General features: G+C 34.1%; 2 protein-coding genes across 5 annotated transcripts in view; one reads left to right on the top strand and one right to left on the bottom strand.

Annotated features, from left to right (window-relative positions):
- Nucleotides 1-56: 56 nt before the first annotated feature.
- On the bottom strand, nt 57-12009 carry LOC125657677 (signal peptidase complex subunit 2-like). Of its 4 annotated transcripts, XM_048888394.2 has the most exons (7): nt 11883-11941; nt 9659-9688; nt 7275-7328; nt 6819-6902; nt 6425-6585; nt 5982-6116; nt 57-481 (listed from the first exon to the last, which is right to left on the bottom strand). In XM_048888394.2, exons 1-7 carry the CDS (start codon nt 11904-11906, stop codon nt 295-297), a joined length of 675 nt encoding a protein of 224 aa, XP_048744351.2. In that variant the 5' UTR covers nt 11907-11941; the 3' UTR covers nt 57-294. The 4 variants fall into 4 exon arrangements, with proteins under 4 accessions (XP_048744351.2, XP_048744353.2, XP_048744352.2 ...); XM_048888396.2 differs by lacking the exon at nt 7275-7328 and having other exon boundaries at nt 11883-11994; XM_048888395.2 differs by lacking the exon at nt 9659-9688 and having other exon boundaries at nt 11883-11970.
- Nucleotides 11994-19018, top strand: part of LOC125657678 (intraflagellar transport protein 81 homolog) — a 38730-nt gene continuing 31705 nt past the window's right edge. Inside the window, exons 1-2 of the mRNA XM_048888398.2 lie at nt 11994-12086; nt 16488-16653. Of these exons, the coding sequence (XP_048744355.1) occupies nt 16510-16653 (144 nt within the window). The 5' untranslated portion in view covers nt 11994-12086; nt 16488-16509. The remainder of the gene's footprint in view (nt 12087-16487; nt 16654-19018) is intronic.

The raw sequence follows: 19018 nt of genomic DNA, 5'->3' as shown, positions 1-19018 counted from the left end.
ACTTTTATTACTTCTTAGTAATTCAAGATTAAAAAGACATAGTAAAAAAAAAATCCTTGACATTATTAACATTTAATGACATCCACATGCATCATTCAGACTCACAACATTCAATTCTATAAAAAGTCACAATGAAATCTCCCTATTACCCAGCAAATACAGACAGCACCATTCCTATATGCAGATTTTAAAATGTTCTTTACACAACGAACATGAAAAAATGTCATGAAAATAACATTTATATACTTTAAAGCCTGTGAATGGCTTTCGAAACCTAAAGACTCCCATCGAGAATTAATCCTTCTTTCCTTCTGCAGAAATCTTACTCTGCAGTAATCTGATTTCTGGCTCAAACAAATCAAAGCATAAAACTCCATTCTCATCAAAGTAGTTGGACACACATTTAGAGAACTCTTCTGATCTATTGATTCCCGTTTTTCCATCGGTGAAGGTCATGCTGAGATGGTACAGGTCATCGTATCTACAAAACAATGTACTAATACATGTAATGAAAACCATAGACACTCAAATAGCAGTAACAGTAAAGGCTCCGGAATAACAAATAGCACATGAAAAACAAGAGGCCCATGGGCCTTAACAGTCACCTGAGTATCATAGCCCATACAGGGAGTCTCATATTTACATTTAAATCTCAATATGACTCAGTCCTCTGTACACATGTTTATGATCTTTAAAAATATTCACACAATTCCTATTTATTTACAGAAGAAGGAAAAATGGAAGTTTGAAACATAAATCCTTTTGACACCCCCTCCCTTCCCCCACCTAACCATGAATTTCACAATTTAAGAAGAGGACATTACAGACATCATAACCATACATTTAATTTATCTCTCATGACTGTGAAATTAGAGGAGGAAAAATAAATTTTCAAATATTTTTATTATGCAGCCATGCGGCTCTACCCCAAGAGCCATGAATTTCACAATTTAGTAGAGGGCTTCATGAACATCATCATATTCATGTATTTAGTTTTTCTCATATATATATATTCAAATTGTTTTGTTTTTTTTAAAAATCACTGTCCGGTATAAGATATTAAAAAAAAAAAAAATAAACAGTACATAAAGTTAAAAATTTAATGCAAGCGCTTTCATTTCATAATCCTCAGGCGTTACATTTTAAAATACTTATAAAATAGTATTTTAAAATGTAACACCTTGAGGATTATGAAATGAAAGCACTTGCATTAAAATTCTGACTTTGTGTACTGTTTATTTTATTTCTTTTAATATATATATACACACACAGATTCTAAAACATTACGCACAAACATCCCTTTTGTCATCATGCATAATTGAGAAATGACAACATCTTCAATACTGCGAAAAATTGTTTCCCAGTACTTCAACAATCAAGAAATCTTAAGGATATTATTCAAGAAAAGGACATTATCTATTGCAGAAAACACATCAAATTTAAAGAAAATCCTAACCAAAGCTAGATTTACGTTGGATAAAGAAATATCTACCGCCTCCAAATGTGAAGACCTATGTTGTGGAACCTGTGATTTTTAACAAACCGGAAATTCTATTACATTTAAAAACGGAGTGACTTTTGAAGTTAGATTAAATATTAATTGTAAAACAAAAAATAGGGCACCGCCAAACCGGTACATGATACGCCTGCATACATTATTGACCCAGGAATTTGAACAAGTGAGAAAGGATTATCCACAAAAGGATTTCGTCGGAGTTACAATAACAATGTATTTTGCATTAAACAAATCTAAGTCCAAGGGCTGTAACTCCTTTAAAAATAGTGGGACAGCATTCCCCTTGTAAGATGCACATTTATACATTGTAATCTTCCTTTGTACTAAATTTCATTGAAATCCTTCAAAGGGTTTAAGAGGAGTTAGGAAGACCAGGTACTTGCATAAAATAAATCTAAATCCAAGGGTCCTAACTCCTTCCAAAAAAGTGGTGCAGTATTCCCCTTGTAATATGCACATCTTCACAATGCGATTTTTCTTTGTACCAAGTTTCATCAAAATCCCACAAAGGATTTGGGAGAAGTTGCGAAGACAAAGTATTTTGAATAGAAAAAAATAAGTCCAAGGGCCACAACTCCTTTAAAAAAAATTGGACAGCATTCCCCTTGCAATATGCACAGCTCCACATTGTGATCTTTCTTTGTACCAAGTTTTATCAAAATACCCCAAGGATTTAGGATTAGTTGGGAAGACAAGGTACTTGCATAAAATAAATCTAAGTCCAGGGGCCCTAACTCCTTCAAAAATAGTGGTGCAGCATTCCCCTTGTAATATGCACATCTCCACATTGTGATCTTTCTTTGTACCAAGTTTCATCAAAATCCCCTAAAGGGTTTGGGAGGAGTTGCGAAGACAAAGTATTTTGAATAGAAAAAATTAAGTCCAAGGGCCACAACTCCTTTAAAAAACATTGGACAGCATTCCCCTTGCAATACGCACAGCTCCACATTGTGATCTTTCTTTGTACCAAGTTCCATCAAAATCCCCCCCCCCCCAAGCGTTTAGGAGGAGTTGCAAAGACAAAGTTAAAGGGACAGACAGACGACAGTGGTATAGCATAACAATAGGCCCAAGGGCCTAGAATCGCTCTTCTGATAAATTGTACAACCCCACCATTTCTATTCTTAGCCTCTTAGTATTCTAAATCTTTAGTTAAATCCTAAGAATTCAAAAAAAGTAGGTCAATGTGACCTACTTTTTGGTTTACACATTTTGAGAACACAAGAAATATCAACTGACAAAGTTTGATGATTTTAAGCCAATTAATATCTGAATATTGAAATATAGCTGTCAAATTCCAATCGTAAGTCATGGTGACCTACTTTTTGGTCTGTGAACTCCGAACATGCAAGACCCATCAACTGACAAAGTTTGATGACTGTAGGTCAAATAGTATCTGAAATATATAAATATAGCTGTCCAATTCCAAAAGTAGGTCAAGGTGACCTACTTTTTCGTCAACACCCTTCAAACATGCAAGACCCAACAACTGACAAAGTTTGATGACTGTAGGTCAAATAGTATCTGAATTATATAAATATAGCCGTCCAATTCCAAAAGTAGGTCAAGGTGACCAACTTTTTGGTCGACACCCTTTGAACATGCAAGACCCAACAACTGACAAAGTTTGATGACTGAAGGTCAAATAGTATATGAAATATATAAATATAGCCGTCCAATTCCAAAAGTAGGTCAAGGTGACCTACTTTTTGGTCGAAACCCTTCGAACATGCAAGACCCATCAACTGACAAAGTGTGATGACTGTAGGTCAAATAGTATCTGAAATATGTAAATATAGCCGTCCAATTCCAAAAGTAGGTCAAGGTGACCTACTTTTTGGTCGACACACTCCGTAGACTCAAGATGCATCAACTGTCAAAGTTTGATGATTGTAGGTCAATTAGTGACTGAAATATATAAATATGACTGTCAAATGACAAAAGTAGGTCACAGTGACCTACTTTTTGGTCGATACACTCCGAAGACTCAAGATGCATCAACTGACAAAGTTTGATGATTGTAGGTCAAATAGTGTCTGAATTATAGTAATTTAGCTGTCAAATACCAAAAGTAGGTCACAATGACCTACTTTTTCGTCGACACAAACCGAAGACTGAAGACGCATCAACTGACAAAGTTTGATGATCCTAGGTTTTACAGTGCCCAAAATATGCATCTAAAATTGAAAATGTGAAATTTGAATATCTGCAAAATTCAAAAAGTAGGTCACTGTGACCTACTTTTTTATAAATATGTTTCAAGGCCTCAAGATGCATCAACTTACAAGATTTGATGATTCTAAACCTCTTGGTATTTGAAATAACAACTTAAAATATATCTATAAATGATAAGCCATAAAATTCAGAAAGTAGGTCACGGTGACCTATTTTTCAGTTGACGCATTTCAAGGTCCCATGATCCACCAACTGACAAGTTTTGATGATCATAGGCTTCAAAGTGTCCAAGATATGCATCAAAATTAATTTTAAAATAAATACCTGCAAAATTAAACAAGTAGGTCACCGTGACCTACTTTTGAGACAACTTGACACAAGGTCCTAAGATGCACCAACTGTCAAAATTTGATGATCCTAGTCCTTATAATGACTAAAATATCAAAGATTTAAGGAAATATAAATTTAGGTCAACTTTGAAGTGACCTTGAGACCACGCCCTTTGCTCCAGGGTAATGCCTTGAACAAATTTTAATCTACAACATATCCTCATCCTTATGTGTAAGTTTGGTGATAATCTGCCCAGTGGTTCTTGAGAAGAAGATTTTTTAGCAACCACTACTTTTGTTTGTATTTTCCTGATTATCTCCCCTTGTTAAAGGGTCACATCCCTCTATTTAGTATGTATGAAAGCCCTTGGGCCAATGATACCCTGTAACAAATTTGAAAAAAATTGGCCAAGGGGTTCTTGAGTTATAGCCCTTTTTCTAAAAAGTTTACGCACACCGCACAAATGGCCATAGCATTAGCTCTTTGAGCCTTCGGCTCAGAAGAGCTAAAAATGCGGGCGTATAAAAACGTAATTTACTGTATGACCTGTGAAGGATCTGGCGAAAACTACATATTGGGACAAACTGGGAATAAAGTATCCGACCGAGTATGTGTCCATTAACAGCAAAGCAGGAATCCATCTGTGAGAAACACTCCCTGTAGCAAACACTTTGATGTGTGCGGAAGAGGATGTTTAAAAATTTTTCCGTTTTATAAAGTTATAGAAGAAAATGAACATTTACGGCGGACAAAAGCACAATATTTCATTAATAAATTTAACCCGAAACTCAATGGATAATTTACTATAAATGTCACACGTATAATTGAATTCATAATGTTTCATGAAATGAAATGGTTATACGCATGTGAATATGTGTTACACATTATTATAATGTATAATTACTTTGGACAGGTGCTTTCTTTGAACATTTATTGCACCAAATATTTTACGTTGTCTTTTACTATGACGTCATAATAACAACGTCTAGTTATGCTATAATTGTTGTTTTTTAAATTCCACTGAAGAGCCGTAGAGCGAAAGCGCTTTGCAATAAATGTGAAATCTTCATCTGAATATATATATATCAGTAGAGAAGTATTTATATTATTTAATACATTTTCACTATATGGACATATCAGCCCCGTCCTTAGAGCTTGATTCCTGACCCAGGAACTATGAATTTCACAATTAAGTCAGGTGGAGGAATTCATGGACATCATAATCAGGCATTTAGTTTTTCTCAAATATAAATGGCAGTAGAGAAGATTTTTTGAAATTCAATACATTTTCACTATATGGCCATACTGGCCTGCCCTAGGGCCTAAACCCCTGACCTAGGACCTATGAATTTCACAATTCAGGTAGAAAGCTTCATGGACATCATATACATGCATTTAGTTTTTATCAAATATATATGGCAGTAGAGAAGAAGATTTTCTAAGATTTAATACATTTTCACCATGGACATATTGGCTTCGCCCTAGGACCTGAACCCTTGACCCATGAGTGTCACAATTTAGGTAGAGGCACAATACATAATATATTATATACATGTATTACTAGATTTTAATAGATAAAATAATTATATAATGAAATAAAGACTACAAAATCATTGGAATTAAAATCTGAAATATAAACACTGTAAATATCCTCTTAACTTCTCAGCATTTGGTTGTCTATTCTGTAAAGTAATTCATTAACATTCTGCTAATATTTATCTTTGCTCATGCTGAGTTCATGATAGAAAAACTCGGGCTAGCACACTTAAGAAAACATCAGACATGCCAAGTCCATCACAGAAAAACTCGGGCTAGCACACTTAAGGAACATCAAACATTACTTGCCGAGTCCATCACAGAAAAACTCGGGCTAGCACACTTAAGAAAACATCAAACATTACTTGCCGAGTCCATCACAGAAAAACTTGGGCTAGCACACTTAAGGAAACATCAGACTTACTTTTTTAACATGGATGATAACTCCCATTTGTTGTCCGGATCCACTCCTGCTTCATCTTTCTGGAGGGCTACAAGAAAGATCCCTTTCTCCACATATGTGGTGTACACAGTCAACACTCCCATCAATACAAAGTATCTAAACACAAATCAAGGATCAAAACACACTTACACAGGTTTATGCTACACTGCATCAGAAACTAATTCAAAGACAGGGTACAAAATCAGCAAAACAATGTAATGAAGGAAATCCCTAAAAATAACAGTGTAACATTAACCAACAACTTCAAATGGAATTACTTTATGAAGCATGGAAGACTACATCTACATCACAGAACATGTAACTGTAAGGACTCGGAAAACCTGTTTACATATTAAGTGGTTCTTATCATTTTTCTTAGAATGAAGGTCATTGAAAATCTACACAGGGACACGTGTGAAGGATACGACAGGACACAGATGATGAGAACGGGTCGAGATTCGGGGAATGGCCTGAGGTAGTCCCAGACGAGAGCAAACAGTGAGAATGCCACAGCTAGGGTACAGATCAGGAGACGCAGGTCCATCAGTCGGTTCGACTCCACGTAACCATACTTTTCCTTCAACACCTACAAACACACATCACTGATTATCTCTAACTGTTCAGCAATTATCTCTCAACAAAATAATTTTTCATATTTGAGCTCAGTTGCCCATTGAAAAGTTCTGTGTCACTCCTACACAGCAACATCAGACAGACAGTACTGAAACTGATCTCAATGTTTTCACTCTACTTCACAGACAACAAAACATAAACAGATAAATCTAATTAGAAAATAAAAGTAAACAGCCCATAGCTCACCTTCTTGGCAGCATCATCGAGTGCATTTTTCACGGCCGCCGGGTCCCATTTGTCAATCTTCACAGGTTTGTCTTCAATGGTCCACTGAAGCAACAACAGAAAAAGACTATCACACTGGTGAAGAGGAACATCAGTCCAAAGGCGGTCAAGCATCCAACTAGTAAACTCTACAAAGCCCCACCCATAGCCAGTGGTCTCTAGACCTACTCTAGTGAAGGACCTCTAACGGTTTCTATCGTGAATCTGCTTCAGGTATGATATAAAGTTTATCATACAAAAATGTTCGTACTAGTCTACATTTCAAAGTTGAAAAATATGACTACAGATCAGCAAAAATGTTGAAATTCCACCACCAATATGCAAATGCAACACAAACACACACACATATGTTCATCTTCAAAGATGTTAGAAGCTATTGCAAGTTATTCATTTCAATCTCATCACATCATTGATTACCAGACACTTTTTGATATATTTCCAGACACGCTGAATCATGCTGGACCTCGACTTCTAAAACAAGAAAATATATACTGGGATATTTATGGATCATATAAAGTCATGTAGTTAACCTGTATGCTGCATTTTACGGATTGCAAATTATTATGACAAATTTGTAATGTCTAAGGACATATTGTTTTCTGTAAATTCTTGCAACTTGGAGAGTGAAAAATATTGTAGCCACTGTCATTAACATGAGCTTTTGAATTTGTTCTAATTCATCTGTATTCTGTACTACATTGCTATTGCTACATGTGCATTACTTTCTGTCACAACAGAGAGTGATTACATTCTGACACACTGAAGACTTTATATAATTTCAATTATTTCATGTAACCAAAACTTGACATATTTTGACACAATCGAGACTTAGATTTGTTAAATTTGGACACAGTAGAAATTTTGTAACATTCATGGACACAATGAAGACTTTTTACATTCTGTTACAAAGAAGAAAGGTTGCATTCTGTCACAACGAAGATTTGTTAAGGTGGAATACCACATCATCAAAATGGTCGACTTGCTTTTGAAACATGAATGAAAATAAACATCAGTAATATTGGTGTATATTCCTTTTAAATCTAATTATCTAGTTGGGTAGCTTAGTATGGTTAAGTGTCAACTGTTTAACTAAATAAGGTTAAAGGGGCATGGATACGAACGATTTGAGCTGAAAATTTTCAAATTTCATTTTCCCATTTTTATTGTTTATATTGCTTAACTAAATTATTTCTAATGGTCAACCAAAATTTTAATATCAGTTGTTGAGTTATAAATGAGATACAGCACTCGCAATTCTTTGTTATATAAACAAGGCTAAATTGTGCCATGTTTTTGTTTACATTAGACTGTTTAATAGAAAATCGCGTGTTTAAAACAAAATGAGATGTGCCAATTAACATTAGAAAATATTTAATTGTGTTAAGAATTCACTTAAGAATTGAAAATATCTGCTTTAAACAAAACTTTTACTAGTTTATTAAACCTATGTAAACAAAAAGATGGCACGAGTCTTGTTTACATAACAAGGACTTGTGACCTCTGTGTCTCCCATGTACCTTGACTACATGTACTAACATTAAATTTTTTGCTGATCATTCATGATACCTTTAAGTTAGTTAAGCATTCTAAACATTAAAAATCAAAAAATCAAATTTGAAAATTTTCAGATCAATCGTGTCCATGTCCCCTTAAATTTGAAAGTTTAGTTTTGAATTTCAAAATATGACTGTAACAGTACATATCCTCTACTTTCCACCCACATCAGATTTCTCTGTTGGGGTATTCATCCTTAACATTTTGTTACAATAGAGACTCATTAGATTTTAAAGTGACAACGATTTGTTACATTCTGACATAATGGAGATTTGTTCAATTTTGACATTATGAGGACTTGCTACATTTTGACACAACAGAGAATTGCTATATCCTGATTTTATATCAACATACTAACTAACTCATATTGCTCCACATCAGTTTTAACATCAATACCACATCTTCATTAAACATAGGCCTACCAGGTATGATATTTTTTTGGTACACTTTATACAAGCAATTTCAGAACAACAGCAGCAACATTTGTGAAGCTTTGGATAAAATACATAATTAATATCTACTTGATATGTACATGCTGCATAACATAAGCCTGCATGCACCAGTTTCACTTTTTCTGCAATGCATTTCGTCATTCCCTCTAAAGTCGTGAATTAAAAAGACTGATAATGCGATTGTTGAAATCTAGCTTCTGTAGTGTAATAACTGAGCAGACAAGAGTCTTCATTTCCCTCAGATGGAACGTCAGTTCAACTCTTCCAGACTGGGGCCATTCTACAGCAGACTGGGACCATTCTACGGCAGGGTGGACTTGGAACAATGTTAATTAAAGTGTGTTGTATATCAAAGAACACAACTAGGAACATCAGGCTCATTCTCTGTAACATATGAACCAAACAGCGGCCCAAGTTTAACCCTTTCAAGTTTTGCCCCATGTAAATACATAAATTATACATAAAATGTAGTATATTATTTAATTACACCAAATAAATTTATCATGTGGCTGATTAGCTTTAATAAATTAAAATGGGGAGAAATTTAAAAAGTTTTCTTTATGTAATTCTTCATACCATCATCTGAAGTTTTCTTAAATTAAGGAATAATTTTGAAATTTCTAAATTAATGCATGTAATTACATGAATAACTTGAAAAGGCTAAACCTTCCAAGGAACATAAATTTGAGTAACCCTATTCTGGAATCATGAATAAAATAGACTCTGTAAACTAGATGTATATGAACAGTTTCTTTCACCATAAACAAGACATGCAATTAAATAGCTTTGCCAAACCTTTGGATCAATTTCAGACTCCTCTCCATTCTTGTAAAAGAAAAGAATTTTCTCCTGTATTCTAATTTTTTAAAAATAGTTTTCAAATAAATATGTACTGTCAATTCATACATGTATATACAATTTAAAGGATATTGGAACATCACAATTCTTAACTGTTACAAGTGCAGTCTCTGTCAAAGGTAAGTTGGTGCACAAAATGATTTATTTATCCTTGGTCTGCTTTACTGAATAGATCTTACCAGAAAATTAACATAGATTTAAAGACTTCCCCCATATCACATGTATCATTGTATTTCAGTAAAATGCAAACAATGATTTAAATCACTTGTATCATTTAATATCATACATTTTGTTATAAACTTCTAAACACTATCACCTTAACACGAATTCTAAAAGCAGCAGCTATAACAATATTGCCAAATATATATGTTATTTGAAAGTAAAGAGGAATACATTGAATAGTTTCCAAAGGAGACATAAGTCCATAATCAAATGAGTGAGCAAGATATCAGCAAATTTATATACAGAATTCGCCTGATTAATTTGTGGTGTAACAGGAACATAGACAGACCAAGAATCTAATATGGGACCCCTACATTACTTAACAAGTGATCTAACCACTAAGCTAGATCAAGGGTGATACCCACAGTCTATATAGCCCGAACCACTTCATTCCTTCCTCCTTAAATTGTCTTCAACCTGGAAGAACACATAACCCAGATTCTTTTGCCCCTGATAGGACTTTCATCTGCAAGTCCAGGGTGGTCAATGGAACCAAATGAACCAGGAAAATTTTTATGACCGGACACCAGGAATCTAACCTGGGACCCCTGCATCACTAGTTAGGTGCTCTAGCCACTAAGCTATCCAGGTCAATATTCACTATCCATATAGCCTAAACTACTAAATGTGGATTGCATATTTCCAAGACTTGTTACACTTTCATTCAAATTCATCGTAGATAAGATATGAACTGAATTTCACATCAATACATATCATACCATTCAGAAGGAAATTAAACATAATGCCAAGCCATTCACATATTTTAAGGATGCCCGATACACTAACCATAGATATGATTTAGACGATAAACTCATCCTTGACAACTAAAATCTTCTGTACTTTCGGTGTGCAGTGTTTCAGAAGTCTTTGACGCAATGTTGAGGGATTTGCTTATCTCGCCTCTGATTCTCCTTAATTACCTCAGATCAGCAATGCTCTCAAATTGGATATATTTCTATACTCATACTCACAATTATCTGAATGATAAATTGTTCGAAATATCTGACGTTTTCCTGGCTTTTTTATAATTTTGATATTTACCATATGTCAGGAAAATGTCAGAACCGGCGCCATTACGTAAACTGGAAATTTGCCGCCTCAGGTTGGAGGCGGCAAAATTTCCAGTTTACGTAATGGCGCCGGTTCTGACGTTTTCCTGGCATGGTAAATATCAAAATCATAAAAAAAGCCAAGAAAACATAAGATATTTCGAACTATATGATTAAATGATCTGACAATTTAAGTCACTCAGTTAACACTGGTAAATGATTTACTCAAGTAAATGCTTAAATAAAGTATTCAGGGCTCTAAATTAACATATGCCCCTCAGTCTGTGAATGGTTAAACGTCTGGCAGACTGACATACATTTATTTTAGTCAGTCCGATGAGACTGGTTAATTTTCTAAAGCATCATTTTGGAAAATATACTTATAAAATCTTATACACACATTTGGGTTGCTTTGATCTGTAGATTTCAGACGAATCTGATTTGTAAATTATAAATCCCACATAAGTGTTACAATATTGTCTGAGGCATATTGAGTTAAATTTCAATTGAATAACATTAACGAAATATGTTTAATTATTTCTGGAAAACTCTGTTGGACTGGTAAATTTTTCTGTGGACTGGTTGAAATCATACCGGCGGGACTGGTGACATAAAAAGTTAGCTTCAAGCCCTGTGGCATTGTTCTAGATGTGTCCCTCTCCAATGAAATGTCTAACTACATAAAATTCAGGATGCAATTTGATCTTACAAAACTAAAAACATTAAAACCAATCTTCCTGCTAGTAAAATCTCCATATGTCGACCTCGAACGCTTGATGTAGGTTTGTGATAGAACAATCGCTGGATGAAATTGTATCTTAGATAATGCTAACTTCAGTAACCAAATTATGAATATACAGTACACACTCACATAATAACAAATAAATTACCTTTCCAGACTTTTTTGAAGACATCTCTGCAACAGGAAGTACACGTTTTGTTGATACAAATATCGAGCCCGATTGTAAAATTCTATACAAATCGGGATCGATATTTCTGTGTTTTGCGATATCATCCGGGGAACTGCATATTTTCTGAAGACAGACTCTGACAGAGGAAACTCGTATTTGGTGAAAACAAACTTCTATTACATGGTAAAGGAAGCGTGTTTACTTATCATAAAGGCAAATTAAGTTATTTGAACTAGAAAAAAGACATATAATCATAATAATTGGAAGGTATACATCATCATTTTTTTGTATTGTCCATAGTAACGTGTAGCGTCTGGTGTTACCTACATTCTACAAAGATGTATGCACTTGTAGTCTTGTATGTTTTTACAACTGTCTTTAGCAGAAATATTAAATGTTTAACATAGCATCTGACAATTTAGTTTTAAAATTCATATCCCTATTTGGTTCAGAGATCGAGTGTATAGCGGCTGCGAAAGATCTAGCGCAAATTGGCTGTGAAGTTGATCATATAGGTTCCAATTAAAATGTTTCCAGACAAAGTAATGAATATGTATAATGGCGTGACCGTTAGATCTAGAGAAGCATGGAGTGACCATTAGTCTGTCCCAAGTGATAATATTGTAGATTCCTAATATGGAATGATTTTACTATTGCATAATTTCATGAGAAGCACCACTCACAAAATAAGTTTACTCGCTTTTATTTTAATATTACTGAGATAAGTGTAAAAACTCTTCATCAAAAGACTGCTAACGAATTAATGTGATTGTGACGTGTCAGATGACGAATCAGCAGTAATAATTCAGTACAGAAAATTAGAAATATCCTTTACTTGAATATTTATATAAATATGTATGAAATTCCTTTGGTCGTAAATGCCCTGCCTCAGTATATTATCCAAATATCAAAGGTGAAGTATATGAGGATAATTATATACTAATCATATGTTAAAAGCAATCGGCATTCAGTTCAATAGATGCCATAATCTTATTTGGATCTAATAGAAATAATTTGTATGAATAGAATTTTATTATGTGCACAAAGCTATGATCCACCTATGTTCTGATCAGAAATTCATTTAACACACATTTTGATACAGTCGATGTAAACAATACATGGTGATGTCATATTTAGATTTGGCGATATATCTAACTATTTGTTTACAATTTTAAAGACAGCTGAAAATTAAAGAACAATTTTAAATATTACTGTTTTCTATATGATGATTTGCTAAAAACTGTTACATTCATAATTATATAATTCATTTTGTCATGATTTTGAACAAATTGAGTATTTAAAGATTACAAACTGCATGCCAGATTCCTGTATTCTTTGGCAAGCAAATTTAAAACTTCAATAACTTTTGAGTGTTGAAGCAACTAACGAATCAATTTATCATATACCCATCAATGTTTTGTTTTTTGAGACTTTGGATTTCACAGAGTGTGATCCAGTTTTCCGGATCACCACACTGTGGTTTTCTGATTCCGTATCAGTGTCCTCTGAAACTGATGACGTCACATCAACGCAATGTTTTTTGTGGAAAATATTGACCGTGTCACAAACAAGACGGTGTACACAAAACAAGATTTCACTGTATGTGTGTGTTTTTGATAATTTGGATTATATTCATTATCTTATAAATGTGAATTTAAAATGCATAAGGGGGTATATGATAAATTCATCATTACTACAGTAACTTATCCGAAGAGTTGGATCATGTCTTGTTGACAGGTGCGGATCATCAGATCAAACTCAAGAAGTGTCTCGTGTGATCTTATGATCCGAGCCTGTCAACTCGACGTGATCCAACTCTTTGGATCAAGTTAGTGTAGTAATAATATATATTTATTACTTGGAACTCCTTGTGTGGCTTTATGCAACTGAGGATACTGATAGTTGAACAAAATGGTGGTACCTATTCGGCTTGCAGAATTTTCAGTGACAGTATGTAGTCTAGATATTTTCTCTTACCTTTTGCTGATATTTTCTCTTTCCTTTCACATACATGTTACCTTTAGAGTCTTGCTTTTGTTTGAGCTTTGCTTGGTTCAGCATTAGTTCCCAATACTGTTATACATGTATGAGAAACAGCTTCACTCACTCATCTTAATATACCTACAGGTGAAGAATGTAAAACCACAAAATTATCAGCCAGTTTTGTGGTGGCAAGAGGTAAATGTAGTACAAACAAATGCAGAGAGTCCTGAATAGCAATTTCTGTTTTGTAATTTCTCTATTAATACTGAATACAATGACATCAAACTTTTTGGGATTACTATTTGTGATCTATTTAAATAAGAATCAAGTTTTCTGAGAATTGTTTTAAGAACGTATTGAACCAGTTTTCACCTACCAAAAAGCGGTAAATGTAGTATGTTTTGATAAATGCCAACTTAAATACGGTCACTGTTGATGCGACAAAAAGTTTGCATTTTAATTTTAATCATCGACAGAATTGAATCTGACTGAATTCTAGATATTTAAGGTAATAAGTTATATAAATTGCACTTGACAATGTTGCTATAGGAAATTTGTGTCATCCAACTAAACATAATGAACACAATGTCACCTGGCCAGGCAGATAATGAACACAATGTCACGTGGCCAGGCAGATAATGAACACAATGTCATGTGGCCAGGCAGATAATGAACACAATGTCACCTGGCCAGGCAGATAATGAACACAATGTCACGTGGCCAGGCAGAGTTCATGACTCTTTTGCAAAAGCGTTTAATGAAAAACAATGAAAATTAATTAGAGTGAAAATAAATTTCAAAATGCAACAAAGTTAATTCTCTCAGAGTTTCCTTTTCATACTTTGATAGATTTTCAATGGACATCAAACTGGTTCATTGTTAATCCAGGGGCTATCACAAAATTTCTATTTCCAATTTTTTGAACACAAGTACCCGCTTTATAACTTTTTAATGTCCTTCACAACAATTTTTTAAGATGACTTTGCAGGAATGTCATTGCCACACAATCTCTACCTGAAACTCAGTCATTTCTTGCATAAATTTCTTGTTAATATATGATGTGTGCATACCACTTTCCCAAAGAACCTTATATCAGAAGGAATGGAAATATTCCAACAAGAGTCTATGTATATAGCTACAACCAAATACAGCTAATTTTGACAAAGTAAAAAATCAAAATGTAAACAAAAAATAATTGTGGGATTATTGATTAAATTTGATTAAATATTAATCAAAGAAGTACATGTATATTTACTAGTTAATTAGCAATTAATATTGAACACATTTTACTATATTATTTATTGTATGATAGTAATTGAATGTTTTGGCAATGATTTTTCTTGGGTGAATACACCCAAGAAATAGCATTGCCAAAACATATTCAATGCAGTAAATTGTTTATTATAACAGAACAAAGCAAGACTACAGAAATGCACTGAAATTGTGAAAAAATTATATATCCACTGATTTACATATAGCAGAGCCTAACAGTAGCGCTGTGCTGTCAATGTAATAGTCAAAGAATGTACACGTGATGAAATAAAGTGATATGATAACCATTTCAGATTATCATGTTTCCTTAAACTCCCTGAATGCTGAAAAAATGGTCTGTGTATCAACCAAAATCAGGTGGTCTAATTGTGTATCAGAAACCCGTGTATAAACAAATTCCTTTCGCACCTTACAAAGTATGAAAGTTCACTTACACCCGGTATGTGAAATGATTTGGACATATTGTGATGTCATAATAAACTATGTTTATCTTGATGTAGAGTTTAAGGAAAATGCATGAGGTTCTCGAAGGGACAAATTATGATGAGAAAATCTGATATTTGATGAAGTTTTATTCTCCCTTGCATATGACTGTTTAGACCAATCAGTTAATGTATTATATAGAATTATTATATTGAGGTATGATAAAACACGTTAAATCTAAAATCATGAATTTGTAAATGTCCATTTAGTTGATATCAGTTAAATTGATTAAAAGAATTATTTTCATAAATATTTAATAGTACAATGTAATAAGAATGATATTGGTAAACCTCCTCTATTATGTCACATTTATCCTCCATTACACAGTATATATAATTACATGTATTAGGAGATAAATTGACCAAACTATGGGGACCTCCTTGTTCATTCAAACAATTACAATCAGTCAATCACAAAATACAGCAGTTTTTAATCAAGGCATTTTATATATCATTCTGTATTGTGAAAATAATCATAGAAACATAGAATATAGTTTTGATTAATATTTCACAGGAATTAGATGGGGGCTGTGGAAATCGGCTTTGTGTCTTAATGACAGTGTTTTAATTTTTGCATTTTTAAATGGTACTAGGTTTACCGCCTTTTCGGCAGGTGAAAACTCTGGTCCGGCAAGTCTTTAAAAGAAGTGTTAGAAAGAGGTTATGTTCTTGATGTACCTAGGTCATGAGCAGTAACCTATTGCATGCATTATCAAGAGAGAAATCATGAAAAAGCTGCTTTCGGGTTTTGGCTGTACCACAGTTACTGCTTACGGTTGTGTTTCACTACTAATGTGTAACTTTTTACTCAGTTTAATAAAAGTTTTTTTTCTTTTTTTGATTTCAGAAAGTATATCCATGAAATAAAGATGAGTGAACAATTGAAGTACATAGTCCAAGAACTGGCCAAGGAGCCATTCAGCAAGACTTACAACCTGATATCATTTGATTCCCTTGAGCCCTTACAACTTCTTCAAGTTCTGACTGATGTTCTGGGTATTATTGATCCAAAGGTATTGGATTAAGATGATTTTTTTAACATGAACTTTTACCAGATTTGCATACAGGTATCAGGCATTAAAACACAGTGCTATTCAGTGTTGGTCCTCAAAATCCCAACTATATACTTTAGTGATGGTGAGTTGGAAAGAGTATTCATAATCAGTTATAAGTTTTTAGCAAATAACTAATGATCAGTTAAGACTGGAAATGACAGCTTTGGTAAGGACACATCATTAAGTAATATTTTACACTTTGGAATTATTGTCATCATTCAGACAAAGTAGAAGACAAACACCATATGTATTTTCTTCAGTAATCAATCATGCAGGTCACAAAACCACATTCCTCTTTCTTAAAGGGACTGGTTCACGATTTTTGATAAAAATATATTTTAATTTTGTTGTTAAACATTAAAAATATAACTCATTTAATGTTGACAGCCAAAATTTTGACCTTCTGAATACAAGAATAAAAGCAATATTTAGCCTTAAATCTGTGTTATGTAAACAAAGACTCGAGTCTTTTATGTAAACAAACAAAGAAGTGAAATGTTGATTTTGTAATGTAAAGCATCTTAATTTTACATAGTCACACATTTCAACTTTTAGATGACACATTTTACCCCCAAAATGCTTGAAATGTGAAAGATATAATAAACTTGGATCAATATCCATTTCTTTTGAAAATGTAAACAAAAACATACCCCAATCTTTGTTTACAAAACAAATAACTATAACTTTCTAAAATGAGCTTCTGTGATAATGTATAACCATGATTTTTATGTGAAATCTTTTAATCACATTAGACAGTAGATTTTGATCATTAAAAGTGAAATAGAAAATTTTTGAGAAAATCGTGAATCAGTCCCGCTGAGGAGCTTAAATTATATGGGACTAAATTTTCAGTGGAGTAAAAGATCACTTACCATAAATCTGGATATTTTTGCGTCAATTTATTTTTGCGAATTTGAGTAAAAAGCGTATTTATTTATTTTGTGATTCTTATTTTTGCGAATTTATGTAAAAATATATTAAAAAACGTGTGAAACATTATTTTTGAGAAAAATAGTTTTGCGAATCCAACTGACTCGCAAAAACGCTAAAAATTAATCAACAGCAAAAATAACCAGATTTACGGTATTTATGCCCCCCCCCCCCCCCCCCCCCCCCCCCCCCCCCCTCCCCCTTCAAAGAAGAGGGCATATTGGTTTGCACCTGTTGGTCGGTCGGTCGGTATACCACATGTTGTCCGCTCAATATCTTGAGAACCATTCACTTGATGATAATGATATTTCATATGTGGGTTGGTTATGAGTAGAAGGGGACCCCTATTGTTTTTCAGGTCCAAAGGTCAAGGGTCAATCTACTCTGGACATAGGAATATAATGTCCGCTCAATATCTTGAGAACCCTTTGCTTGAAAGCCATCAAACTTGGCACACTGGTACATCCTAAGAAGTAGATGACCCCTATTGATTTTGAGGTCATATGGTCAAAGGTCAAGGGTCAAACTGGGCATAGGAATATACTGACCATTCAATGTCTAGAGAACCCTTTGCTTGACAGACATCAAACTTGGTACACTGGTACGTCTTCAGGAGAAGATGACCCCTATTGATTTTGAGGTCCAATGGTCAAAGGTCAAGGGTCAAACTGGTCATTGGAATATACTGTCTGCTCAATATCTTGAGAACCCTTTGCTTGACAGACATCAAACTTGGTACACTGGTACATCTTCAGGAGAAGATGACCCCTATTGATTTTGAGGTCACGTGGTCAAAGGTCAAGGGTCAAATTGGTCATAGTAATATAATATCTGCTCAATATCTTGAGAACCCTTTGCTTGACAGACATCAAACTTAGTACACTGGTACATCTTCAGGAGAAGATAACTCCTATTGATTTTGAGGTCACAAGGTCAAGGGTCACACTGGACATAGGAATATATTGTCCGTTCAATATATTGAGAACCCTTTGCTTGACAGACTTCAAACTTGGTACACTGGTACATCTTCAAGAGAAAATGACCCCTATTGATTTTGAGGTCACATGTTTAAAGGTCAAGGGTCAAACTGGACATTGGAATATACTGTCTGTTCAATATCTTGAGAACCCTTTGCTTGACAGACATCAAACTTGGTACACTGGTACGTCTTCAGAAGAAGATGACCCCTATTGATTTTGAGGTCAAAGGTCAAGGGTCAAACTGGACATAGGAATATACTGTCTGCTCAAAATCTTGAGAACCCTTTGCTTGACGGACTTCAAACTTGGTACACTGGTACTTCTTCAGGAGAAGATAACCCCTATTGATTTTGAGGTCACATGGTCAAAGGTCAAGCATCAAACTGGACAGAGGAATATATTGTCCGTTCAAT

The sequence above is a fragment of the Ostrea edulis genome, chromosome 9 (assembly GCF_947568905.1).
Source record: "Ostrea edulis chromosome 9, xbOstEdul1.1, whole genome shotgun sequence".
Classification (NCBI taxonomy): Eukaryota; Metazoa; Mollusca; class Bivalvia; order Ostreida; family Ostreidae; genus Ostrea; species Ostrea edulis.
This window is presented reverse-complemented; position numbering and strand designations above follow the sequence as displayed.

What these genes read in the sequence shown, in the direction of transcription:
- LOC125657677 (XM_048888394.2), bottom strand. Translation starts at nt 11,906, where the DNA reads ATGTCTTCAAAAAAGTCTGGAAAG. An exon ending in TCGATGATGCTGCCAAGAAG is followed by an intron (nt 6,586 to 6,818) that starts GTGAGCTATGGG and finishes GTGTGTTTGTAG; the next exon opens with GTGTTGAAGGAAAAGTATGG. An exon ending in TTATCATCCATGTTAAAAAA is followed by an intron (nt 482 to 5,981) that starts GTAAGTCTGATG and finishes ATTGTTTTGTAG; the next exon opens with ATACGATGACCTGTACCATC.